The following is a 27,541-nucleotide window of genomic DNA, read 5'->3' on the forward strand; positions in this document are numbered from 1 at the left end:
GGTCTAGAAGCTTAATGGACTGAAAAGAGGCAAAATGGTCAGTGAGAAGGACTAAAGTGGATCAGCCAAGCTTGCTGAGCTTCCCTGAACGACTAACTTGTCAATTTGTTAAATATATAGTGAGCGCTGTGCTAGAAGGTGAAAGGTTAGAAAACGATCTGGTTTTTGCCCTTGAGGAACTTCCAGAAAATAATAAACGAATGCTGACCGTGTAGTAAGGGTACCACTAGGTACATTAGCAGTGTGACACGGGAGCACAGTGGGCAGGTACCCAAATCAGACTGCATTCCAATTCTTTATCTTAATGGGTAAAAAAGGGCTCTAAGTCTAAAAAGAACAATTCCTACCTTCCTTTTTTTGCCACTTTTGGAGTAAAGGAAGGCATATTAGTGTTTTCATTGACAATAGGGAGGTGATAAAAGTGTGACAGAAGAATGACAAAAATTGTGGGTTTTAAATGCCTCCACTGACCTGCCAGTCCCTCAGCTTTCCCTGTTTCATGTTTTTGAACTTGGGTAAGTAGCTTCACATTCTGGACTTAATTTGCTTTGTCTATCAAGTGAGGTAGTATCCTCCATACTCTATGGGAGGGATGGAAAAGGTGAATGATCAAGGTCCCTCCCGCTGAATTCTAGAATTTGGAATTTCCAGAACCAAAAAGGCAGGCAGGAATCTTCCCCAGGAAGGGCGAGGAGTAGGAACGAGGGTCTAGGGAGCAAGGGACAGTGTGGGAGGCCGAAGCCAGTTCTCACCGAAAGGATCTTATCACCCTCCTGGAGCCGCCCATCCAGGGCCGCAGCTCCGTTCTCTTTGATGCGACTGACGTAGATGCCACTGTCATTGGAGACATCCTGCTGGTCTGTCCCACCGATGATGTTGAAGCCCAGCCCTGAGAAAATCGGGGAGGAGGTGTGAAGGAGACGGGGTGAAGAGAAAGAAAGGGATCCGAGCAGAGTAGGATGAAGAGAGAGGAAAGGCCTGGTGGAGAGGGGAGACTAGTGAGTCAGTCTGTGATGCAGCTGGTGAACAGTCATGGCAAGGTCAGTGTGTACTACCGCCAACAGAGGTCAAGAGCACCTAGAGATGCCCTGTCAGACCAGGTAGAACTAGAAATACAAACACAGTGATCATCATGGTTTGTTGAGTATAACAAAAAACAGCTATACTGACTCAGTGAAAGAACAGTGATTCCTGTCAGGTGTGCTTCTGCTCACACTTGATTCTGATTCTGTTGGTGCCATTAAGAGGACCCAATAATTCCTGACTATTATTAATATAAGAGGGTTAGCTGTGTTCATGAGAAGAAGCCATGCTTTTAAGTAATTGGCAAATGTACTATTCCTAATTTAGTGGACAAGAGATTCCTAACCAAACCTTCCCCTCCATACTTCTCCAAACCTTTGGGAGAATTTGTGTATGTGGTGTTTTGGAAGAAACGGTCGTGCGAGTTTCATTTATTTTTTCTAATTTGAGTTGAGGGGGCAGTAGTGTAGGTGTTAGCAGGAAACCTGGGAAATGGAAAGGTAACTGATGCTTCATAGTCGGACTAAGTCACCAAATTCAATCTTCCTTACTTTTCTACCTCAAGTGCAAACAACCACATACTTGGGTATAGTGATTGCCAAATTTTACTTATGGTAGAAAACTGACTATTCAATGATTAGCAACTCCCCATTTCCTCTTCTCCCTAGCCCCTGGCAACTACCATTCTATTTTTCTCTTCTAAGAGTGACTATTTTAAATGGGCATAAAATTTCAGTTATTCAAGATTAGTAAGTTCTAGGGATCTGATTTAGGACATTGTGCCTATAGATAAGAAAGTGTACTGTTCACTTAAAATCTGTTAAGAGAGTAAATATCATTTAGGTGTTCTTACCATAATAAAATTAAATTAAAAAAAAATTAAAACTGACTACCAAAGTACTATTTCCATGGACCAACCACTAAGTTGTGGGAAGAATTTCACTTCACTAAAACCATTGTTATAAAGAGATTTTACCTATGCATTAAAAAGAAAGGGGGAAAAAAGGAACTTCTCTAGGGTTTTCTTTATGTCAGTTACTGTAGAATTCACAGCCAGATTGCAGAGAAAAAAAGATAGTTTCAAAACAATTAAAAAACAAAAATCTGGTAGCACAACTGGAAGGAACAGCCATAATCACTAGACTAATACTGGTTTCAATAGAAAACATACTTACAGAGACATGTGGACTTTCTAAAAGTTCTCCCCATTGGGGGGCTGAAAGCTTACAAGAAAAGCTCATAGTATTAATACAAGCACTAGCAAAGCAATCTGTGTTTTAAAGAAACGTATGGCTAAAGAGAGAAGCAGCAGGGGACATTTAACTTAAATAGCACACATTGTGCACAGAGTATTTGCAGCTAGAGAATGAAAAGAGGGATTTAAGATACGATAGAAAGAACAACTTCTGGAAGATGACTATTTCAACTTCCTTGAAGGGTAGGGTATGAAAAATGTAAGTTACTAAATAGTTTCTCTTAGAACACTTAATTTGTATTATAGTGGGTGGGAGGTTTTGGAAAGGGGATGGTGCGTAGTTATTTGAGATAAGATGGAAAGATAGATGGAACCTGATTATGGAAGCTTCTGAAATGACTTCAAAAGTGTGACAGGTTTGAGCAAAGTGGCTGAGGCCAAGCAGCCTCTTTCAATACTGGGACGAACTATTTGGAGAAAATCTTTCAATGAAATCCAACATCCTCACCAAACACTACAGCTGCCCCTGGGACCTTGGGTAGGAAGCATGTGTTCAGCAGTTGAATGTAATATATTAGTTAGAAGGAGGAAACTTTGCTACTGGTTATTTAAACCTACAGAACAGTGTCTAAAAAAGTAGAGTAGAACAAATCTTATCGAAATTTCCTATAAACAAATGCACTCTACTTCCCTGAGAAATCACTTTACATAGGCATTTTTATAACCTACTGCTACTTCAGATGTAAATGAACCACACCACTTAACATAAGAACTCCTGGACTGACGTGAAATCTCTTTCTTCAGCCAGAACATTTATAGAACCGAATTCACTTATAATTCAAAGCATTGCTGTAATAAACCGTAATCACCAAGGCACTGAGTGAGCAGCATTACCAATTCAAACCTGGGCCCTATGGTTGGTTACCTACATAATCCCTAGTTCATTTGTTCATTTAAAAATTACTGACCATTTACTATGTGTCAGGGACTGTGTTATGATCTGAGAAAGGCATAAAGGTAAACAGGACATGCCCTGCTTTAACCATGAACAAAAATTTACCCTTTTCCCTGTCCCTTTCAAATTTTGCAGAAGCACGCTGAAGTCAGAAGACCTGGTCACAAATTTAATTCCATAACTTATGAGATATGTGGCCTAAAACAAGTCAGGGTACCTCTGCTCCTCAGCTTCCTTTTCTGTAACATAAGGGTTACAAATGCTGCCCACTCTACCCCAGAAGGTAATTGTTAGGGTCCAATTACATAAAATCTGAAAAAATCTTTATAAACTACATAGTGGTTGCTCTATTGAGTAGCCGCACTACGAGTAGTTGCCAATAAACTAGCAATACCGACTACAGCCGCAAACCAGATAGTTTGATGGAGAAAGGATGAATAACTACACAGTACAAGTGTGAAAAGTCCTGAAATATAGGAAGACAAAGAGATTAAAAAGTCTGTCCATCTATTAATAGGACAAGACTGAACCAGACCTCAAATTTATTGAAATTAAGTATGTCTATAACCTGTGACCCAGACATCCGCCCTCATTAGTAGTTTCTAGTAAATGTGGTATTTAAAATAAGCAGCAATCAGTCAAGCACATGCACCAACCAACTGCAACAGATGTCGGATGGAAACAACCAGAAGCAGAAGGGCTATCCCAGTACATATCTGCTAATTATGGGTTGTATTCTAGGACATTCCATGAACAGGTTGGACCACATATCCTGGTTTGTCTGGGAGTCTTAATATACCCTTGTTGTCCCTGTGTAATCAAAATATTCCTTTTCAATTTCAAAAGCATTTCAGTTTGGACCAATGTGATCATCCTATCTATAAACGATAATGTAAAAATATGTTAACTGCAGTACATTTTGTAATAGTGTGGATATAATGGTAATTCAGGCATCCATTCTTTGGGGGATAAATAAAATATAGTTAAAAGTTAGGAGCACTGAAAAATCATGTGTAAAATAACAAAGTTTTAAAATGTAGCGTTGATATTAATAGCACGGTATCTTCTTATAAATTAAAACCCATACACACAAAACAATATTACCTATTTACAAAAATGCATGCATATTTAAGGACATGTAAAGACCCATTAGAATGGGTAACTATGGGGGAAGGATACAGGATGAGGAATGAAGGGTAAAAATAAAACCAGAAAGGGACTTTGCATGTCCTGATGATGACAATATTATAGAGCGAAAGAATGTAATTAATTCATTCCTCAGCATCTATAATCCAGAAGGCGTTGATGAGAGAGGACAAAGGAAAAGACCTGGATTCAACAGGCTTTTTAAAAAATAAATTTTAAAATGTGGTGTGAACCAAAATATCTAAAACAGTCACTAATATCAGGGGACCCAAAAATGGAGTCAGGAGGCGGTTAAGAAAGCGGGGCTTCTGCAGCCTATGTGAGTCCTGTGCCTCAGTTCTCAGATCTGCTATGAAGCGCTAAAGCTGTTGCTAAACTCAGCTCAAGGCTAAGCCATAAACATCCTGCAACAACTGCTACATGGACACATAGGGACTTTACCTCTTTTTGGTAGTTTCTGCCTCCCTTGTTTGCATACTGGAACTAACCTAGACAATAATCCTTCATTTGCATGAAAGAATTACGTTTTGTGGTTTTTGCCCTTATGAACTCTGCCTTTCTTTGTTCTCCCCGAGCACAATTTAGGTTGCCACCTATGTATCCCGAGTTGCAGCTTCTTTTGCTATATAAATACTTCTTATTCTTTATTAGTCTAAAATTAACTTGGTTTATAGTGGCAAGATTGAAATGGGTTGCTTAGTTTCTAATTTAGAAGAGAAGTCTAAACACACGAAAAGTAAAGATGACACCTCCTTCTCCGTAGTACTGGGAAAGAAAGAAAGTGAGCCTAAGTTAAGAGCTTTGGAAAGTTTAAACAAGAAATGCCTTCTTGCGGACGCCTCCTGTCTCCAGGCCTGGACCTCGGGCTTCTTTATGAATAAGAGCAGCAGCAACACCTAAGATTTACCAAGCATTAAATATGTACCAGGTACTATGCTATGTACTTGACATCATTATCTCATTTAATCTTCTCAACAAACATATGAAGTGATTATTGCTCATATTTTAGGGATGAATTTAAAAGGTGAGGCATAAAGAGATTAGGTCACAGTTAGCTCTTCGCGCAAAGCCAAGACACTAAAGTCAGGATGTTTGATTACAAAGTGTGAGTTTTAAACCACTTTGCTATACCGTATCTTTGTAAAAAACATGAACAACTGATTGAGAAAAAAAAGTCTGCAAAGCACTGCTGGGTATCATGGGAGTCCATTTGTCTTTGGGATGGCTCTGAATAAGTAAAGTTGGGATAATGGCTGTAGAACAGCCCCAAAGGGTAGGTAATCTATTCCAAAGGAAGAATTGGGTCATTCTGGAGATCTGTCACCTTAGTCAGGGTCCCTAGTGCTTACTTTCAGGCCAGAGAAGGAACAACCCTTCATTTCATTCAGATTTTTGTTTATTAAATCTAAAAGTTATAAAATAAAAGACCAGCATTCAACAATCTGTTATTCTGGAAATAATTCTTGACATAAATGAAACAAAACAGTCAATTAACATCAATGATGATAGCTACTTGTTGAGTTATAAACACCAGATCGACAAACACCTTGTTTTCCCCCTATCTACTTGCAGGCTTTTTCTGTCCCAAGATAATCTTACTAATTTCCCCTAGACAGCAATCCAACTCTATTGGACACTATTTAATTATTTTGTGATAAAATAAACATACATAACATAAAAATCAAACTGCATTGGACACACACTCAGTTTGTTTAGCGGTAAAACATATGTAACATAAAATTTAACATTTTAACCATTTTTAAGTCTGTGACATTAATTCAGTGGCATTAAGCACATTCATAACGTTATGCAATCATCACCACTATACATATTCAGAACCTTTATCATACAAAACAAAAATTCTGTACCCATTAAAGAATAACTCCTCACTCCTCCTTGCCCCAGCCCCTAGTAACCTCTGTTACACTTTCTGTTTCTATGAGTTTGTCTACTCTATGTACCTCATATAAGTGGAATCATACAATATTGGTTCTTTTGTATCTTGCTTATTTCACTTTGCATAATGTCTTCCAGGTTCATCCTTGTTGTAACGTATCAGAATTATTTCATTCCTTTTAAAGGCTGAATAATATTCCATTGTAAGTATATACCACATTTTATTTATCTAGTCATCTGTCAGTGCACATCTGATTATTTCCATTTTGGCTATTGCGAATAATGCTGCTATAACATTGGTGTACAAGTAAGTATCTGCTTGAGTTCCTTCTTTCAAGTCTGTGGGGTAAGTATCTCAGAATTGAATTGCTGGATCATACGGTAACTCTATGTAACAATTTAAGGAACTGCCCACACTGTTGAGGAACTGTTTTCCACAGCAGGTGCACCATTTTACATTCTAACAAGCAATGTCCAGGGTTCCAATTTCTCCACATCCTCACATTTATTTTCACCTTTTGTATTTTGGATTTTTTTGGATAATACGCGTACTTATTCTAATGGATGTGAAGTGGTATCTCACTGCGGTTTTGATTTGCATTTCCCTAAGGCTTGTGATATTGAACTCATCTTTTCATGAGCTTATTGGCCATATGAATACCTTCTTTGGAGAAATTTATATTCAAGTCCTTTGCTTATTTTCAAATTGGCTTTGTAGTTGTTGAGTTGTAAAAGTTCTTTATACATTCTGTATAGTAGTCCATTATCAGATAAATGATTTGCAAATATCTTCTCCCATGCTGTGGATTATCTTTAACTCTCTTTACAGTATCTTTTGATGCACAAAAAATTTAATTTTGCTAAAACCCAACTTAATTTTCTTTTGTTGCATGTGCATTTGGTGTCATATCTAAGAAATCATTACCAAATCCAGTGTCATGAAAAAATTTTCCGTATCTTTTCTTCTAAGAGTTTTACAGTTTTAGCTCTTACGTTTAGGTATTTGATGCATTTTTAACTTCTGTCTATGATACAGGGCAAGGATCCAACTTCATTCTTTTGCATGTGGATATCCAGTTTTCCCAACACCGTTTGTTCAAAAGATTGTCCTTTCCCCCACCCTTGTCAAAAATCATCTAACCATAAACATCTGGTTTTGGAATCAGGGTAATAATGGTGGCCTTGTAAAATGAGCTGGGGAGCCTTCCCTCCTCTTGAATTTTTTGGAATAGTTTGAGAAAGACAGGTGCTAATTTTCTTTGAATGTTTGGTAAAATTCACCTATGACGCCATTTAGTCCAGACTTTTGTTTGTTGGGACTTTTTTGATCACTGATTTGATTTTGTTAGTAGTTAATAGGTCTGTTCAGATTTTCTATTTCTTCTTGATTCAGCCTTGGAAGATTGTATGTTTCTAGGAATTTATTGATTTCTTCCAGATTGTCCAATTTGTTGTCATATAACTGTTTGTAGTATTTTCTTATATTCCTTTATATTTCTGTGGTGTCAGTTGTCTCTTCTCTTTCATTTCTGATTTTATTTATCTGGGTACTCTCTCTTTTTTTCTTGATGAGTCTGGTTAAAGGTTTATCAATTTTGTTTATCTTTTCAAAGAACCAACTCTTGGTTTCATTGATTTTTGTATTTTTTTTTCACTCTATTTCATTTATTTCCATTCTGATCTTTATTATTTCTTTCCTTCTCCTCACTTTGGATTTTCTTTGTTCTTTTTCTAGTTTTGTTTTGTTTTGTTTTTGTTTGTTTTGTTGTTGTTGTTGTTGTTTTGTTTTAGGTGTAAGATTAGATTGTACATTTGAGATTTTCCTTGTTTCTTGAGGTAGGCCTGTATTGCTACGTATTTCCCTCATAGGACTGTTTTTACTGTCTCATAGATTTTGACTCATTGTGTTTTCATTTTCATTTGTCTCAAGGTATCTTTTGATTCCTTCCTTGATTTCATTAACCCACTCACTGTTTAGTAGTATGTTACTTAGCCCCCATGTGTAATGTTTTTCATTTCTCTTGTAACTGATTTCTAGTTTCATATCACTGTGGTCAGAGAACAGGCTTGATATGGCTTCAAACTTCTTAAATTTATTGAGACCTGTTTTGTGGCCTAACATGTGGTCTATCCTGGAAAATGTTCCACATGCACTTGAACATACATTCTACTACTTTGGAGTGAAATGCTCTAAAAAGATCAATTAAATACATCTGGTCTAATGTGTCATTTAAGGTCACTGTTCCCTTGTTGATTTTCTGTCTGGAAGATCTATCCATTGTTGTCAATGGGTTGCTAATGTCCCCTACTATTACTGTTGATCCCTCCCTTTATGTCCATCAGTATTTCTTTTATATATTTAGGTGCTATTATTTGGTGTATATAAATGTTTACAAGGATTATATCCTATTGTTAGTGATCACTTTATCATTATGAAATATCCTTGTCTTTTATTATAACTTCTGTTTGAAAGTCTATTTTGTGATATATGTATTGCTACCCCAACTTCTTTTTCATTTGCATTTCCATTTGCATGAAATATCTTTTTCCATCCCTTTACTTTCAGTCTGTGTGTGTCTTTGTATCTAAAATGGGTCTACTTCGATGTGAAGTAGACATCATATATATGGGTCTTGTTTTCTTATCCATTCCGCTACCCTATGTCTTTTGATTGGAGCATTTAATCCATTAAAAATGGTACTGATAGGTATGTAGTTATTGCCATTTTATTATTCATATTTATTCCCTCCCTATGCCCCCAATTCTTAAAGAAGTCCCTTTAACATTTCTTGTAATACTGGTTTGGTGGTGATGAACTCCTTTAGCTTTTTCTTCTCTGGGAAGCTCCCTATCACACCTTCAATTTTAAATGATAGCCTTGCTGGGTAGTCTTGGTTTGAGGTTCTTGCTTTCCATCACTTCAAATATTGTGTAACAATCCCTTCTGGCCTGCAAAGTTTCTGTTGAGAAATCAGCTGACAGTCTTTTGAGAACTCCCTTGTAGGTAACTAACTGCCTTTCTCTTGCTACTTTTAAGATTCGCTCTTTGACTTCAATCTTTACCCTTTTAATTATGATGTGTCTTGGTGTGGGCCACTTTGGGTTCATCTTGTTTGGGACTCTCTGCACTTTCTGGACTTGTATATTTACAAGGTTAAGGAAGGTTTCAGTCACTATTTCTTCAAATAGGTTCTCAATCCCTTGCTCTTTCTCTTCTCTCTGGTACTCCAACGACGCAAATGTTTTACAGTTGATGTCCCAAAGGTCTCTTAAACTAGCCTCATTTTTTGGGTTTTCTTTTTCGCTGTTCCAATTAGGTGTTTTCCTGCTACCTTGCTTTCCAAATCACTGATTTGAACCTCTGTTTCATGTAATCTGCTGTTGATTCCTTCTAGGGTATCCTTCATTTCAGTTATTCTATTCATTTCTGACTGGTTCATTTTTATGGTTTCTATGTCCTTTTTCATGCTTACTGCCTCGTTGTTGAAGTTCTCGCTAAGTTCATTGACCATCCTTATAATAGCGTTTTGAACTCTGTATCTAGTAGATTGCATTCCTCCATTTCATTTAGTTCTTTTTCTGGAGTTTTCTCCCGTTCTTTCATTGCTTTTTCTGCTCATTTTGGTTGCCTCTCTGTTTGTTTCTATGTATTAGGTAGATCTGCTATGTCTCCCAGTCTTGGCAGGATAGCCTTGTATAGTAGGTGTCCTGTGGGGTACAATGGTGTAGTCTCTCTTATCACCTGAGCCAAGTTCTCCAGGAGAGTCCCTTGTGTGGACTGTGTGTGCCCTCCTGTTATAGTTGAGTCTTGATTGCTATTGGTACATCAGTGGGTCGGACTGACCCTCAGGGTGACTGGCTGTGAGGATTGGCCACAACCACAGCCTACAAGCTGCTGTGTAGGGCTGGCCCTACAGAGTGGTATTCACCCTAGCGGGCTCTGGTGCCTGCTGAGACCACCTTTGGGTGTGCCACTTGTGGGGCTCATTGGGTGTTTTGTTGTGGTTTGAACCTAGCCGCCAGTCGTGTTGGTTCTGGGGCCTCTTGGGAAGGGCTCCCTTGTAGGCCAAGGTCAGCTGCTGCCTGTGACCAGCCCGGGGCTACCTGGTAGGAGCTACAAAGTGATCTGAGGTTAGCAGCTGCCTGTTCCAGACCTGGAGGAGAATGGCAGAGGCCACTCTGTGAACTGGGGCTGGCTGCCACCAGTGCCTAGGTTGGGGCAACTCAGCAAAAGGCACAGGGCACCCCGAGGCCTGCTGCTGCCTGCTGGCTACCCATAAGGCTCAGCCACTAAAAGAGCCTAGGTCAGTATTCCAGAGGTACAGTCTCAGAGAGTCACCAGGGTGGCGTGAGTGGTGTTCATCCAGTTAGTGCAGATTCAGATGTGGTGCCAATGCCAAGCCTGGAGCCATTCAGTAAGAAGGACATGCCACACTGAGGCTAGTCACCCACCACTGAAAGAGCCTCCAGTGGTAGCTGTGCTGGATGGGGCAGGGCCTCAGGGAGTACTCAAGGTGGCTCAAGTGGCGCTCACCAGGCTAATGCAAACTCAGATTTGGCTGTTTGGGGAGTGGGTTCTACATAGGAATATGGCACCCACTCACCGACTGTGTGGGAGGAAGGTTCAACACATGGTCAACAGCAGCTATCCTTCCAGCCCTCGACCTGCAGCCATACAACTGAGTTTCTCCCTGTATGTCTCTCTTGCCCCCTGAGCTGCTGCCCTTTGGCTGCAGCCTAGGATGAGTGCCTGCGAGTCTGTGTGTGGGCCCTTTAAGAGAATGCCAGGGTTTCCAGCAGCCTTCTGTCTCACCTGGTCAAACAAAATCCCTGTGGATTTTCATAGCCAGATGATGTGGGGGCTTTTCTTCCCGGTACTGGTGCTCTGGGCTGGGGAGCCCAGTGTGGAGCTGACATCCATTGCTCCTCTGCAGCTGAGATATCCCCCCTGATTTTCAATCAACACATGGCAACACAGGGGCAGAGATACAACACCCTCTTTTGTATCTCTGCCCCTCCTACCAGTTTCGATGGGGTGTCTTCTTTATATCCTTAGTTATAAGACTTCCGTTTGGCTAGTTTTCAGATGATTCTCCAGGTTGATTGTTCTATAATTTAGTTTTAATTTTAATGTGACCATGGGAGGAGTTTAACAGAGTTTACCTACTCTGCCATCTTCACCAGACTGCCTCTATCTAAGCACTTTAAATTAATCAATTGAGTTATCTTTTGGTAAGATGATTAGAACAGTGCCTGATACAGTCAACAAAATAAAAGTATTTGTATAACAAAACACAATTTAAGTTGTACAACTCTATGAGTAGGTTCTATTAATACTCTCATTTTATAGCTTAGAAAAAATGAAGTATAGAGTAGTTAGGTAGCTTGCCCAAGGTCACAGCACTAGTAACTGAGACATACTGGCTCTTAATCACTAGGCTCTGCTGCTCACTGCAATATATTAAAATTCAATTCTCTTTTGTACCCACAGTGCTTAGCACAGAAACTTGCCCTACATTCATTGCTCAATAAATATGTATGGATTGAGAGAATGACTGAATGAGTCAAATGAGTGACTCCAGAGGTTAACTGACTCGGCATCTTTTCACCCAAAACTATTTATTCTCTGGAGAAAATCTCTGGTCCAAACATGAAATATGTCACTTGTCATTTGTTACCTCTCCCAAAAGACAGTAACAAATATACCAAGGCAGAAAGAGGGAAAATATTTCACCTCAAAGGAACAGAAAGACAATGCAACAATAAAAAAGAAAATGTATTATGACCATGGTCAGTCCCTCCCCATCTCAGTGCTTCATCTGATGAGGGCAACAAAGAATATGGCCTACCAAAGATGTTTCAGGCAGTGCCCGCCAGGATGTGTACCAGGGCTCTTACTATTGTTTCTAAACTTCTCTTTCAAATATCTAGGTAGGCATTCTTATTTTCTCATTCCAGAATAAGCCCTTATTCAAGCACTGAAGGTAAATGCCTGGTCTCTACTAATACATGTCTTCATTTGCTCCCTTGCTTTTGAAGTGTTTCAATCTCTTCATTTGTGTCTCATATTACAATCTTTACCCCCTTCATTGCCCTTTTTTCAACTTTCTTTTACTCTACTGCTTCTTGCCACAACATATGGTAAACTATACCTTGTATGCCTTCATTTTGTACAAGGGGAGAATGACATTATCTAATTTGTTTCCCAAACAGTTCCTAAAGGCATTTAGTATTTTATTAGGTCTTTTTTGCCTGAAATAGTCCACTGAGTCTGACTCTGTAAGGAACACAACATAGCTTATAAAGGTCCATAGCTCTTTCACTATTCTGCCTCTTAAAGGTACTTAACACATATCATAATTGCCTTCCTATTGGACTACAACATTCTTAAAAATAAGGATCATTTCTCATTTTTTATTCTAGTATCCATGATTCCTAATCATAGTATAGGCACAAAGTAAACATTAAATGAATATTTATGAAGCTTCCTTTCATTTTTGAGTCTCCTGAAACCAACAGTTTGTTCTCAGGTTATAGTCTAAGTATAAATTTCTTTCCTCAATAAATAATTTTTCATTTATTCAAATATAGTCATTGGCTACTTTGCTGTCTAGTCACATGGCTTTATATAATGTCTCTACCGATGAATATCTATCAGCTTGCTTTCTACTTCTTCAGAGTAATTCCTAGATATTTTACACTTTATAGTTATTCTTAAGGATTGTCTTTAAAAAAAAAACACCTTAATAAGACTGATCTTTGAAGCAATATTTAAAGACTTGTACCATATACTCTTCTCACTGGGGTTTTCCATCTATTCCATTTCCTTGTTTCTGGTATTTTTAGTTTCCTATTCATTATTACACATTATGTCCAAACTCATTCTTTCACTCTTAAATTGTATTTAGTAAAGAACCTTGTTTATGATTTTTTGAAAGATGAAAACACATGTTACTAGATGAAAACAACATGCCTAGTCATTTCATAAACATTTGCTGAACATGTTATGTCATGTACCAGGCAAGGTGTTAGGAAAACAAGAGATGAAATACATATCCTTTGAATCAAAAGAGCTCATAATAGAGGGAAGAGACACAAGTCAGGAAGCAAATATAAAAATAAACACTAAGATAGGAATATGCACAGAGCCCTCTGGGAGCAAAAGGAGAAAAAAAATTTCTATGATGGTTGAGAACCTCGATTTTTAAGTCACACAGGCAGACCTGGATCCAGTTCTCAACTCTACCACCTAAAGAGTTATGTGACATGAGAATCAAGGTTTTCTCGTTTGTAAAATGGGATAATAATGATTTCATCTGTTCCTTGTTGGGAGTAGACGAGACAAAAGTGCTTAATACGGAAATACATGAGAGGCACTCAGTAAGAGGTATCTGATACTCATAACAGGACATCTGGCCTGGGTCAGGAAGGATTCCTGGAGGAGGTGACTCTTGAATTGAGTCTTAACCAATGAAAAGGAAGGGGAAGGAATCAAGATGGAACCTTAGGGAAAGGTTAAATTTCCAGAGTAGCATTGAGAAAGTTTCAAAATCCAGTCTCTACCTCTCTCAGCAACCTCCTCCCCCTTAACTCTTCTTCTATCTAGGCTGGTTTATCACTGACCTCAGAATGTGCTTATTTTATTTTCTCTATTACTGCTTAGGCCATATCGATCCCTGTTCCTGACACTAGCCTAAAGCCTGTCTATAAAACAAACATACGTTCTATCTTCTTGTAACTGATTAGTCTAACCCTTAGCAACAGCTCCATTCTTTGAATTTTTCCATCACAGGGGCAGATTAACACACTCCCCTCCACACTTCCTTTGCCCTCCCACTACATACATGCCCGTCATAGTCTATAACCTTAATCTGCACCTTTGCACTGAGATTTAACTTTTTACATGTGAATGCCATGTCTCCATTGGAACGTAATTTCCATGGAGGCTAGAATTCATGTAATCAAGAGAAAACAGCACAAGGATACAGCATTTTGGTCTCAGATCTATTTAATACATGAAGTAACAGATCAGAAAACTGCTAACAACCATCTCAGGGTTAAACATAGAGCCCATGACAGGTCTGTAGAGGCTTAAATGCTTGGACTTAATAGGGTTTCTTGTTTTTAGGTTCTCACCTTGATATGCCCTCAGCTCTATCAACAGCAAACTATAAAAACTTTCCACTGCAGATTATGTGAGTCATTTAAAATGCCCCAAATCCTTCCTGGAATAAGGTATAATGTAACAAAATAAAGGTCAGGAGAAAGGTTGTCAGTCAACTTCTTAGATACGGCTACTATAATGGGAGGTAGCATATGGAATAGTAGAATCAATAAATCTGGGTTAAATTCCTGACTCTTGAAACTTACTGGCTTTAGAATTTTGGCAAATCCTTAACCTCTCCAAGAGACAATTTCCTCCTCTAATAATGTGGATTAATCACTTACCACTCAAGGTTGCTGTGAAAATTAAATGAGTTAATACATATATATAACGTAACTAACACAGTGCCGGAATGATAACACTTGCTTAATTATTCATTATTAAAACATTATATCAACCCATTTATTCTCTGAAACTCCTTTAAATAGAGTAGAAAAATAGAGATTTTCTTTCCTTTTTAAAGTTGGTATATCAGGCTCCTTGCTAAAACCTACTGATGCCTCAGGAAAAAGGAATTCTAATTCTAATACTCAGTGTACAGTAGCGTTGTCTTTATGGACAATCTCTACCTGCTACAGTGGAAAAAAAGCTAGTTTAGATTCTTGTCATATTTCTTAGAATAACTGAATCTTTCTAACATTAAGAATTCAATTTGACAAAAGAAAAAGTGGGAGGCTTATAGACTATAATCAAGCTGGACTCCTATAAAAAGAAAAGATAAATAGTGTTCCATAAAGCATAAAAGATGAATGCTTCAAACCCTTGAAGGCATTTGAGCACCCACTGTTGGACCAAAATGGCAGGAATCATAAAATAACATGTAAAATGTGCCAAAGGATCCTGAATGCTTGGAAAAAAAAAACAAAAAACCTCCAAAGTCATATGGCCTAAGTCTCTCCTTGTTCAGTTGAGGAAGTTGGTACAGGAGAGAAGTCAAAGCTTATGCCAAGCTTCTTTTTGCCTCCCCAGATACTCACTTCATTGTCCCAATTTTCCTAAGATTTTATTATTTTCCTTGCGGTAAGCAAGATCAGAAAGAGTAGTTCATTTGCCTTGTAAAATGGGCCCAAATACTGGAAATATACAACACTCTTGCCCCTGACAACATTGGCACAAAAAACAAAGGTATATACATTCTTGCAGTTACCTGATTAAACTATCAGGTCGCTGCATGGGAAGTTGTACAAACAGTGACAATACTTTCTACAAACAGAAATGCATACTGAGAACAAAAGGATTTTCATAGTTCTATTAAAATAAAGATTTCTATAAAACTATCAAAATTACTGGAAGTTTCTAGTGGTGATAACTGACTTCTCCATGATAACACAATGAAGAAAAGCTGAATTAGACTGTGAGCCTTCTTAGGAGTACCACATACCTGGTAAATAGCTGTGAGGTGATAAACAGAAACTTAATATCGTTTCCCGTTAACTGAACCAACCAAACGTCAAATGACTGTTTTAATCCAAGTTCAATACAAAATCTGTGGCTCTACTCTCCTAAACTCAAGTTTATCAATTTATGTGAGTAAGACATGAACGTGCTTGGGAAAATTGAAGAAGTCACCTAGTGAATAAATCCATTCATTCATTTTGAATAAATGCACGTACAATCCAGAAATTAAACAGCTTCTGGGTGAAATATATTAGCTAAGTACAATTATTTTTCTTAATTAGTCCTTTGAAGTTTGTTCTAACTCCAGTGCTTCAGAAAAATGCTAACACTAGGAACTTTAGGTCTGCAAGATCAAGAGGATCAGAAATTTTAGTAAATGGTAAGCTGAACATTAAGCAACACTGTTAGGTAAATACTAAAAAAGGTGAAGTGATACTACTGAACTTTAAAAATATTTAGTGACTAGAACATGCAAATAATATCAGAGCTCTGCTCTGCTCTAGTTAGGAGATCCTGGAAATACTGCTGGATACCACAGCAAAAGGACTCTGTCAAAGTACATTAAATTCCTAGGAGTCAAACCTCAAACCACATCACAAGAGAGCTAATGTAATAACTAGGCATATTTAGGCTATAGAAGAAAGAGACAAAACAGGAGAAGAACAGCTAAATGCCATTAAATATTTGCAAGGCAACCAGAAAATGTATTCACATTGTTTTAATGGACCCTAGGAAAACAAGCACCAATGGATGAAAAGTATAGAAAAACAGATTTTGGTTTAACAATAATTTTCCATATTCGCCTGTAAAGTCAACAAAAATTAAGTGTGAGAGGAGAAATTTACATAAAATCGGAAAAAAATGAATCTAAGAGACGGGAATAAGAGCTTTTGACAAAAGTTTAGGAGCTCATACGGAGCATGACACTAAACCATGCAGATTAGCAATGAATTATATTCTCATAAATAAAGTCAACTTCCAATGTTTTATAACAAGAAAGAAGGCAAAGTATGGATGATTCTGAAAGCCATATTTTATGGAGATAATCTTTGATGTGAGAAAAGATGATGGACTGTTCCAGGTAGGGGTGATGGGAACAGAAAGGAGTGGAAGGTTTATAGAAACATTTCAGAGATAGAGCTCATGGTACTTGACGACTTATTGGAGACTCTTGGAATAACAGTATTTAGTGGGATTTACTGTTTATCTAGCCATTCATCTATTAAAAATAATAACAACAGTAGCAATTATGTAGTGCTTACCAAGTGTCAGGCAATGTTCTGCATGTTTTACACAGATTAACTCATTTTGTTCTCCTAACTCCATGAAGTGCATTGTATTATCATGCACATTTTACAGACCAGAAACTAAGAATTACGTCAGTAAAACTGGTCAAAGAATAAATGTCAAAGAACTAGTAGGAGATTAGGTACCGGTTTGGACCTACATAATCCCAAAGCTAAAGCTCTGAATCTATACACTAGAGAGTTGTAAAGGAAAGGCACAAAATTCTAGGCAGGAAGCATGTAGTAATGTTAACATGTTATCATGTAGTAATGTTAAGTGAGTGAAGAGTAGTCAGGGGTAAGAGGACTGTAGGGGTAAATGAGGATTTGGTCATATCAGAATCAGGTAACCACTATCCATGTCAAGAAACAGAAAACTGTTGGCACTCCAGAGCATATGCACTTGTTTAAAAAAAGAAAAAGGAAAAAAAAAACCCACACCATAAAACACCTGCATTGAGTCCAAATTCCTAGAGATGGGATCTAGGAATTAAGTTGCTGGGTTTTTTTGTTTTGTTGTGCTTTTTTAAGCAAACCCCAAAACCCTGGGTAATTTTGAGGCAGAACCAGGTTTGGGAACTGCTTTAATAGATCACTGAGACCTCTTTCTGTTTTAATATTCTAGTTGACATTTTCCCAGAAACAAGAGGGGAGCAGGGATACAAGCACCAAGAAAACGGCTGAGTATTTACAGTCCACACCATTTATGCTCCAATTTTTACTAAACAGTCTCTCATAGGAACAGGTATAAAGCAGGCAATGGAAGGAGGGGTGTGGTGTTCACGGTATGCTGGCTAAAAAGCAGGCTTTCCCCCAGGATTTTCTGGTACCATTAGCAAAAAGAAAACCCGTCATGACTATAAATACATGTGGTATCCGACTCAAAACTGAGGTGGATTCCTCAGATCCTCAGGCTAACGATGGATACCAATATATTCTTCTACGTGCTTAAAAGCGTTGCAGGAAACCTCTAGCTTGGGGCCTGCCTGCTCCAAAGCCAAAAGAATCTGGCTCAGCAAAAGAGGTGTTTGCTCTGCAATTACACCTCAAGCACCTACCACCAAAGATGACCTGTTCCGCACATACCTGAGGGTCCTCTGGTAAGATTAATCTCTTCCTCAGTGACCAAATAATCCACTCTTCCGTTCATGTTTTACTGCCTGTCTGGCTTCCCACCTGGGTCAACTAGGGCTCGCACAGGTGAAGGTGAATCAATCTCGGCGCGGCGCCCAAAACACACCACTTTCGATTTCAGCTGCCCTGGGACCGGAAGAGGAAGCCGAGAGCGCTGGGAGCGCCAGGAATGCTGGGAGTCGTGGTTCTGGCGCGGAACGCGTTGCGTTACCTCACCCGGTCCTCAAAGCGAACTGTGAAGTGAGCGAGGAGCGAGATACCCTTTTAATTTGCTTTGGGGGTGGGGGAAGGAAGGACAGTAAAACTAAGAGACATAAATAAATTGATATTGTTGAGGAAAAATTAAAAATAAACTCTCCTGCCACCTCAGAAAATCTCCACAAATGAAGAAAAGAAAAAAAGAAGACAAAATCTCTATTATTCAGTAAGCATTAAACCAGCCTGGTTTGGGTGTCTCAGGAAATCCGCTAATGGGATTACAAAGACAGAACTCTCGCCCATTTATGTAGCCAAGCAGAACAATCTATTACGTGCATATTCCCATGTAAGAAGAGTTAACGACACCATTTGCTATATACATTCTTTGGTAAGTCGCCCTTGGGGTTACAATCTGTTACTTGACATTATCCAAAGAAAGGAAATAAAACTATCTCTATGACAAGCAGGTACATACAGCTTGGAGCATGGCATCTAGGGTAACTCCTATAGTAAAGTTGGGTGGAGCAGTATCTTCCCTGATAGTTACATTTCAAAGAGTTGGCTCCCAGGACTTTGAGAAAAACTTTCCTGAGTTGTCCCTGACTAGAGGCTTGTTTAACTTTAAAAAAAGATTTATAGACATATCAATGGGACAGTGGAAGGATTTATAATTACAGATTTGCTCAAGCAAATCCTTTAAAGGAAAAGGGGTAGAGGTCTCTTTATTTTGGTAACAGGGCAAAGTCAATCTTTTTTTTTTTTTTTTAATCCTTACAGTAAGACTAGTGGATGAACTAGCTGTGACTTCAACCCAGCTTCCTGACTTTTGAGGTAGAATTCCAAAACAGGGCTTTAAGGAACTGTCAAGGGTCAAAAATTTACAAGCTTTAAGGGCCAGGAAGGTGATCTAAATGTGGGAAGAAACCTGGATAGACCACAGGAAGTGGTGGGGACCTTGGAGGACCAAAAAGTGCAGTTCCAATGAATGCAATTCAAATTCAGGTTAAATAATCAAAACAGAAGCTACTGTGTTTAGCAACAAAACAAGAAAGAGGTAGATTCCTCAGGAAGGCCTCTTATTTGCTAATCTTGAGAGAAGTTAATATGGAATAGTGGAAAGAACACAGGAGGTAATGTCAGAAGACCTGATCTCAAGTTTTGGTTCCATCTTCTTCCAGTTGTCAGGCTTTGAGCAGGGAACATAATATCTCCTGTGTTGCCCCATCTGAAAAAAGGGGATAATACAGATTTTTAAAGGGTTGCTGAAAGGATTAAATGAGACAGAAGTTTAAAAATTATGTCTCGACTTCAAACTCATATTCCTACTACTGTCACTCCCAACCCTCCTCAACATATATTGGTTGAATGAGTGAATAACAGGATCATAATGAAAAGCAGAGTATGATAAGTGACAAAACTAAGGTATAACTAAGGAACATTGGAATACCAAGAGAGGAGAGATCAAATAGAAATAAGAAAAGAAAATCAAGAAAGTCATCAATGAAGAAATTTGGAGGAAAAAAGTTTTTTATAGACTATTAAGGGGGAAATCACTACTCTGTACCTGGGAAGAGTGCCCTTTTCACCTGGGCACACAGCTTCAGCAGAAACACATAGGGCAGTAAAAGGAAAATAGATACTAAATAAGTTCAGGAAATGCTGGCTGTAAGTGGAGTGACAGATTAGGTGTGTAAATTGCCTTTATATCTTAATGTAAGTATAGTTTTTTTAAGAATGAGGAAACTTTAATATTTAGAGAAGCAGAAAACAGGACATAGGGATTTCCACTCAGAGAAAACAATTGACAAAAATTATGGAATGAGGATAATGATGGGAGTAGTTAAGGAATAGCAAATAGAGTTCATGGATGAAAAAGCAGAATGGGATGGTAGGTAATGACACTGAAAAATTAGGCTAGAAATGGATTGTGGAGGAAAACAGATTGTGGCGGAAGTGTATGCAGAAATATACACTTAATTTTATATGCAATATGCTAAGATGGAAGTTTGTTTCTCTCATATTAAAGAACTCTGGAAATAGATGGTTCAGGCCTGATATTGAGGCTGCTCAGTCATTGTGGTCCAAGTTCCTTCCTTTCTGTCTCCACCCAGCCCCATCCCTGGAGTGTGGCCTTTGCTTCATGGTCCAAGATGGTTAAGATGGGTTTGGGAACTTCAACCATCATTTTCACATTCCAAGAAAGTAATGAAGAAAGAGCAAAGAAAGGTTCACTCTATACCTTAATGGAGACCTCTTGGAAGTTTCATGCAGTTCTTATATCTCATTAACCAGAAGCCTGGTCTTATGGTTATATGTAACTATAAGGGAGGCCTAGGATATATTTTAGTGGAATGGAAATGTGCCAACTAAAAAAAAAAATTAAAATCAGGGTTGCTATTATAAATTAAAGGGTGAGAACGGATATTGGGAGGCTATTGGTAGTCTCTGACACACAAAGAGACACTTTCTGTCTGAATTAGCCTTTCTATTTAAGGCTTTATGACCTTGAGGTACATAAAAATTATGAAACTTGGTGACTTCAGCCTACTATTTACAAGATTAGTGGAAACTTTACCTCATACCTTGAGGTTCTTTACCCATAACTTGCTCTATTTTTGCACATTTCATATCATGTATTCACTTTGTCTTTCCAATCGCCTGTCTGCTTCTACCCCCTCCTACTTCAATATTTTATTCTATCAACCTCTTGATGACTAACTCATGGATGTGTTTGTATTTAGGACTTAACCACCTCTCCTTTGATAGGCATTAGTTCCAATTTGCTGCCCTATAACTGACCTCTTTGTCTTCAAACTCTTACATATTTTATTTTTTCTATGCTTTCTTAGGTGATTAAACCCCTTTGTGATTGACACATTTTTTTTACTTGTTGTATTATTACATTTAATCAGATTGTATTCGTTTGTTAGAGCTACCATAACAAATACCACACACTGAGTGACTTAACAATAAAAATTTATTTTCCCACAGTTCTGGAGACTAGAAGTCCAAGATCAAGGTATTACCAGTATTGGTTTCTTCTCAGGCTTCTCTTCTTGGCATGTAGATGTCTGTCTTTTTCCTCTGTGTTTACATGATCTTCCGTGTGTGTACAGATCTGTGTCCAAATTTCCTATTCTTATAAAGATACCAGTCATATTGATTTAGGGCTTATCCTAATGACCTCATTTTAACTTACTTACTTCTTTAAAGACCTTATCTCCAGCAGGCCAGAAGGGATTGGCACAAAATATTCAAAGTGATGAAAAGCAAGGAACTTCAACCAAGATTACTCTACCAGCAAGGCTATCATTTAAAATTGAAGGACAGATAAAGAGCTTTCCAGACAAGAAAAAGCTAAAGGAGTTCACTGAACCAGTATTACAAGGACTATTAGAGGGACTTCTTTAAGATGGAAAAAAAAAAATCAAAACTATGAATAATACAATGGCAACAACTACATATCTATCAACAATTACTTTCAATGTAAATGGGTTAAATGCTCTAATAAAAAAACATAGGGTGGCTGAATGGATAAGAAAACAAAACCCCTACATATGCTGCCTACAAGAGACTTCAGATAGAAAGTCACACACAGACTTAAAGTAAAGGGATAGTGTATGGCTTGCGGTGAGATAATGAGACTGAGAGAGTCAAGTGGGTTGAGCAAAGTGAGTGCTTTATTCTGCGCCTCGGGCGAGGTTCACCGGTCCACGGACGGTGGCAGTGAAGTCGGGGCCCAAGGTAGAGGGAGGGAGTTATATATGCGATTTTTGGGGTGGGGGTTGGCTGAGTGAGGTGGCAGATGAGCAGGCACCCCCAGCGCAGATCGGGCGCGAGCGGCTGCATCTGGAGCTGTTTATCGCACCAGGGTCTGCTGCCTTTTCTGGGAAACGCCAGGGGTCCCAGTTTCTATCATGCAAGGAGGGGTCTGACTTAGCAGAGGGGTATTTTTGGCTTTTGGCCACTTTGACCATGCCCGCAGCTTACCTAACAGATAGAAAAAATTATTTCATGAAAATGGGGGAAAAAATAGCTGGGTTAGCAATACTTATACCAGACAAAACAGACTGTAAAACAAAGACTATAACGAGACAAAGAAGGACCCATAATTCCACTTCTGGATATTTTTCTGAAGAAACCCAAAATGCTACTTCAAAGGGACCTGTGCATCCATATTTTCATTGCAGCATTGTTTACAATGGCCAAGATATGGAGGCAGCCTGGGTGTCTGTCAATGGAAGAATAGTAAAGAGGAGGTGGTACATATATACAATGGAATATTGCTAGGCCATGGAAGGGAATGGGTGCTTGCCATCTGCAGCAGCATGGATGGACATGGAGGGTACTGTACTGAGTGGAGTGTCAGACAGAGAAAGACAGATGCAATGTGATTTTGCTTATATATGGAATCTAAAGAGTAAAATAAACAAACAAAACAGAAACAAACTCATAGATACAGAGAACATTGTGATGGTTGCCAGATGGGAGGGGGGTTGAAGGGGTGGACTTTGAAAAAGGGGAAGGGATTAAGAAGTACAAATTTGTTGTTATAAAGTAATCATGGGTATGTAGAATATAAGGAATGTAGTTAATAATATTGTAATAACTATGTATGGTATCAAATAGGTACTAGATTTATCAGGGTGGTAGAGGGGAGGAGGTTTGTGGGAGCAGGATAAAAAAGATGAAGGGATTAAGAAGTACAAATTCGTAGTTATAAAACAGTCATGTGGATGTAAAGTGAAACATAGGGAATATAGTCAATAATATGGTAATAACTATGTATGGTGTCAGGTGAGTGCTAGACTAGACAGGAGGATCATTTCTTAAATTATAAAATTATACAAATGTCTAACCACTGTGCTGTACAACTGAAATTAATATAAAATAATATTGTCAAAAAAATTAAATAAACTTTTTTTTAAAAAAGACTGTATCTCCAAATATGGTTATATTGTGAAGGTTAGAGCTTTAACATATGAATTTTGTGGGGACACAATTTATCCCATAAAACAGATTACAGTGAAGTCTTACAGACTTTAGAACTGCTCAATATCTTTAAGATGGTACTGCATATCTGCTCCAGCCTATTACAAGTTGGTTTTACAGTTTAACCCTGATAGCAGTATTATTTCTTTAACTTCCAAGTTCTTGGGGAAAATTGCACTGCAGACCTTAACTATTGATAACAGCAATTACCAGCAAGGTATTTACAATGATCTCACCTTATAGCAGCCCTTTTAATTGGTACTCTTCATTCTTTTGAACACACACACACACACACACACACACACACACACACGGTGCCAAAAAAATGTATACACATTTTAAGAAAGGAAAAAACTGTATTAATTGTAATACTCAATATATACCAATAACAAAAGATGAATACAAGTCATGTTTGACTTCTGCAATTACAAGAGGTGCTCAAAGTGGTTACCATCAACCTCCAGACACTTCTGATGATGGCAAACTACTGCTTGAGCATCGATAACAGTTCTTAAAATGTGTATACATTTTTTTGGCACCCTTGGTACACACACACACACACACACACACACACACATCCTCTTCACAAGAAATTTAATTTATTCCCATGGCTATAAATGCCATTAATATGCCAGCCCTCACCTCTTCACTTAGCATCAGTCTTGTATAACCCAGCTGTCTACCTGTTATCTCAAAATTTGGCTAGCAATAGGACAAAATTTTCTTAAATTATCATGAAAATAGATTCTTAATCCCCATGTCTCCAAACCTATATCTCCTTTAGTCTTTCCCCTTCCTTGGGTCACTTGATTTACCCAGTTAAAATAAAAATCTACAGAACCATTCTTTTTTTAACTTGAATTTATTGGGTTGACATTGGTTAGTAAAATTATATAGGTTTCAAGTGTACAATTCTATAATACATCATCTATATATTGCATTGTGTGTTCACCAGAGTCAGTTCTCCTTCCATCACTATATATTTGACCCCCTTTACCCTCATCTACTACCCACTTCCTCCCTTCCCCTCTGATAACCACTAAGCTGTTGTCTGTGTCTATGAGTTTTTGTTTGTTGTTTTCAGTTTTATATCCACATATGAGTGAAGTTATATGGTTCTCGATTTTTGAGATTATCATGCTAAGTGAAATAAGTCAGACAGAAAAACATCCAGAATCATTCTTGATCATACTCTTTCCCTCACACCAACCATACAACCCATCAGAAAGTACAATTGTCTCTACAGACAAAAAAATACATAGCCTGTATCTGACCATCTCTGCTACTACCATCTTATTCCAAATCACCAATATTTATTGCCTGGACTTCTGCTATTCTTTCTAACAGTTTGCCCTGTTGCCACTGCCCACCCTCAATCCATTCTTCCCATAGAAGTTAGGGCAATCTTGCAAAACTAAATCAGATCATGCCATGCACCTGCTTGAAATCCTTCAATCAACTCCATCTGACTTAGAATAAAAGTCAAAGTCCTTAATATTGCCCACAAGATCCCACATGATGGGGCTTCCATCTAGCTCTCTCATTCATTTACTACCACAACCCTCTTCCCCCACTCACTACTTTGCATATTCCCTGGGCTTTTATTTATTCCTCACACAAATTTGTTTTTGCTTTAGACCTTTGCATTTCCTGTCCCATCTACTCCCACTGCTTCTTGTTCAGTGCTTTATCTCTGTTACCTAGAAAAGTTGGTAGCAGGACTTCAACGAATGTATTTCAGTGATGATGAAACTTAAACTCAGTCATTTGCTGAAGGTCACACCGTAGTTGTCATTTGCTCTCATCCCCTGCTTTTCCCACTAGCTCTGTGTCCTAGCTCTGCTGCCTGTTTTCCTTTCAGTTGTTCCCACCAATGTTGCTGAAGCCCTCAAAATGAATCCAGAAGTTTTGCCTCCAAAAGGCAGCCTCATTATTTTCAGACTGTCAAAAGAAAATTTTGTCCCATTGCTAACAACTGGTTAAAGTATATATTCTGCATGCTTGTTTGCAGCATTTATGTACACTGGCAATAGTCTCTTTAAAATTAGAACTTGTTGCTTCTGGTCTCTACAGACACCATTTCATGCTTTCATGGTAATTGGCCTTATCAGATGCTGCTGTTGGCAGATAAAATCTTGTTATTCCAATATTACACCCAGAGGTATTACCACTTGCTTCTTAAATATGCTGTTTTCTGCAATTTGTGACAACATGGGTGAATCTGGAGAACATTATGCTAAGTGAAATAAGCCAGATAGGAAAAAGACAAACACTGTATGATCTCACTCTCTCACTCATAATTGGAATCTAAAAATAAATAAATAAATAAATAATAGCTCTAGCCAGACTGTTGGCTTAAAAAAACAAAACAAAACTGTAAAGTAAGGGAGAACTTATTTCTTTTGGGGAACTTGTCCCTTTAGTTTCCATCTCTTAAGTCGCTAGGATTTGTGTTTGTGTTCTTTAATTGGAACTACTGCTTTGGGAGAAAATATTTGCAAAACACATAAGAACAAAGAAATGTGTATCCATAATATATGAAGAACTCTCATAATTTAATAACACTAAGACAAATCACCCAAACAAAAATGGGTAAAAGAGACTTCAACTTGCACTTCAAAAAAAAAAAAGATATATATAGAACTGTCCAACAAATATAGTAATGATGCATAACGTCATTAGTTATCAGGGAACTGCACATTACAATCAGAATGAGATATTGCTTGCCATTCCATAGCATGCCTAAGGTTAGTTAGGTTTGGGTGAGGATGTGGAGCAACTGAAATTCATGTACATTTCTGGTGGGATTGTAGTATGGTACAATCACTTTGGAAAGAGTTGGCAGTTTTTTTAAAGTCAAACTTATATGACCCTATGACCCAGCAGTTCATCCCATAGGAAATTATTTCCAAATACATCTTAAGCAAGAATTTTTATCATAGCTCCATGTGTAATTGACAAAAACTGGAGTCAACCCAAATGTTCATCAACAAATGGAATGCTAAACAAAACACTGTATACCCATAAAATGGAATATTACACAGTAATAACAATGAACAAATGTAGAAGCACACAAAAATATGGATGAATCTCACAGACATTAGGTTATATGCAAGAAGCTAGACACACATAATTACATATGGTATGGTATTATTGCATTTATATGAACTTCTAGAGCAGGTAAAACTAATCTTTCATAAAAGACATCAGTAATTGTATGGGTCAGGAGTGGGGTGATTGCTTGAAAATGAGAATGAGAGATTTGGGGGTGATAGACATATTTTTTTATCTCATGTGGGGTGGTTGTTACATGAGTATATATTTTTTTTCAAAACTCACAGAACTAGATGCTGAAATATCTTTTTTATTTTATGTACATTATACCTAACTCATTTGATGAAATAAACAGTAAATATAACATCAGTAGCTAAACCTGATGAAATGTTCACAAAAGGAAATACAGCCTAATCTATGAATATCGATGCAAAAATTACATATATAGTGAGCAATCTGAAACCAACTGCTTATTAAAATATAATACAGAATGATCAAGTAGATTTCATTCTGAATATGTGAAGATGATTATATATTATGAGACACATTAGTATTATATAATTCAATATATTAAAATATCTAAGAATAAAAATATACAATTACTTTCAGTGACATTGAAATGTTTTTTGTTTTTTGTTTTTTTTTAAATATTTTATTGGGGAAGAGGAACAGGACTTTATTGGGGAACAGTGTGTACTTCCAGGACTTTTTTCCAAGTCAAGTTGTCCTTTCAATCTTAGTTGTGGAGGGCCCTGTTCAGCTCCAGTCCAGTTGCCAGTTGTTAGCTGCAGCGGGCACTGCCCACCATCCCTTGTGGGAGTTGAGTCCAACCAGCAATCTTGTGGTTGAGAGCCCATTGGCCCATGTGGGAATCGAATTGGCAGCCTTCTGGTATTAGAGCACAGAGCTCCAACCGCCTGAGCCACCCAGCCGGCCCCTTGAAATGTTTTTGACAAGACTCAATACCCATTCCTGATTTAAAAGTGAAATCCCTCAGCGTAATTGCAATTGATTAATGCTTCCTTAGTACAATAGTCAATCTTATCTTAGCCCTAAAGCCAGTATTTTTTTCTAAAGGATAGTTTTTATTTTATGTACAG

The 27,541-nt window shown here is 38.0% G+C and overlaps 1 protein-coding gene across 1 annotated transcript in view; it reads right to left on the bottom strand.

Moving 5' to 3' along the window:
* Nucleotides 1-18,342, bottom strand: part of SYNJ2BP (synaptojanin 2 binding protein) — a 32,501-nt gene extending 14,159 nt beyond the window's left edge. The window contains exons 1-2 of the mRNA XM_019733543.3: nt 18,150-18,342; nt 753-889 (exon numbers count right to left, since the gene is read on the bottom strand). Of these exons, the coding sequence (XP_019589102.1) occupies nt 753-889; nt 18,150-18,213 (201 nt within the window). The 5' untranslated portion in view covers nt 18,214-18,342. The remainder of the gene's footprint in view (nt 1-752; nt 890-18,149) is intronic.
* Nucleotides 18,343-27,541: the final 9,199 nt, after the last annotated feature.

Source organism: Rhinolophus sinicus, chromosome 3, assembly GCF_057876585.1.
Source record: "Rhinolophus sinicus isolate RSI-liver-muscle chromosome 3, RSI-T2T, whole genome shotgun sequence".
In the NCBI taxonomy this organism is placed as follows: domain Eukaryota; kingdom Metazoa; phylum Chordata; class Mammalia; order Chiroptera; family Rhinolophidae; genus Rhinolophus; species Rhinolophus sinicus.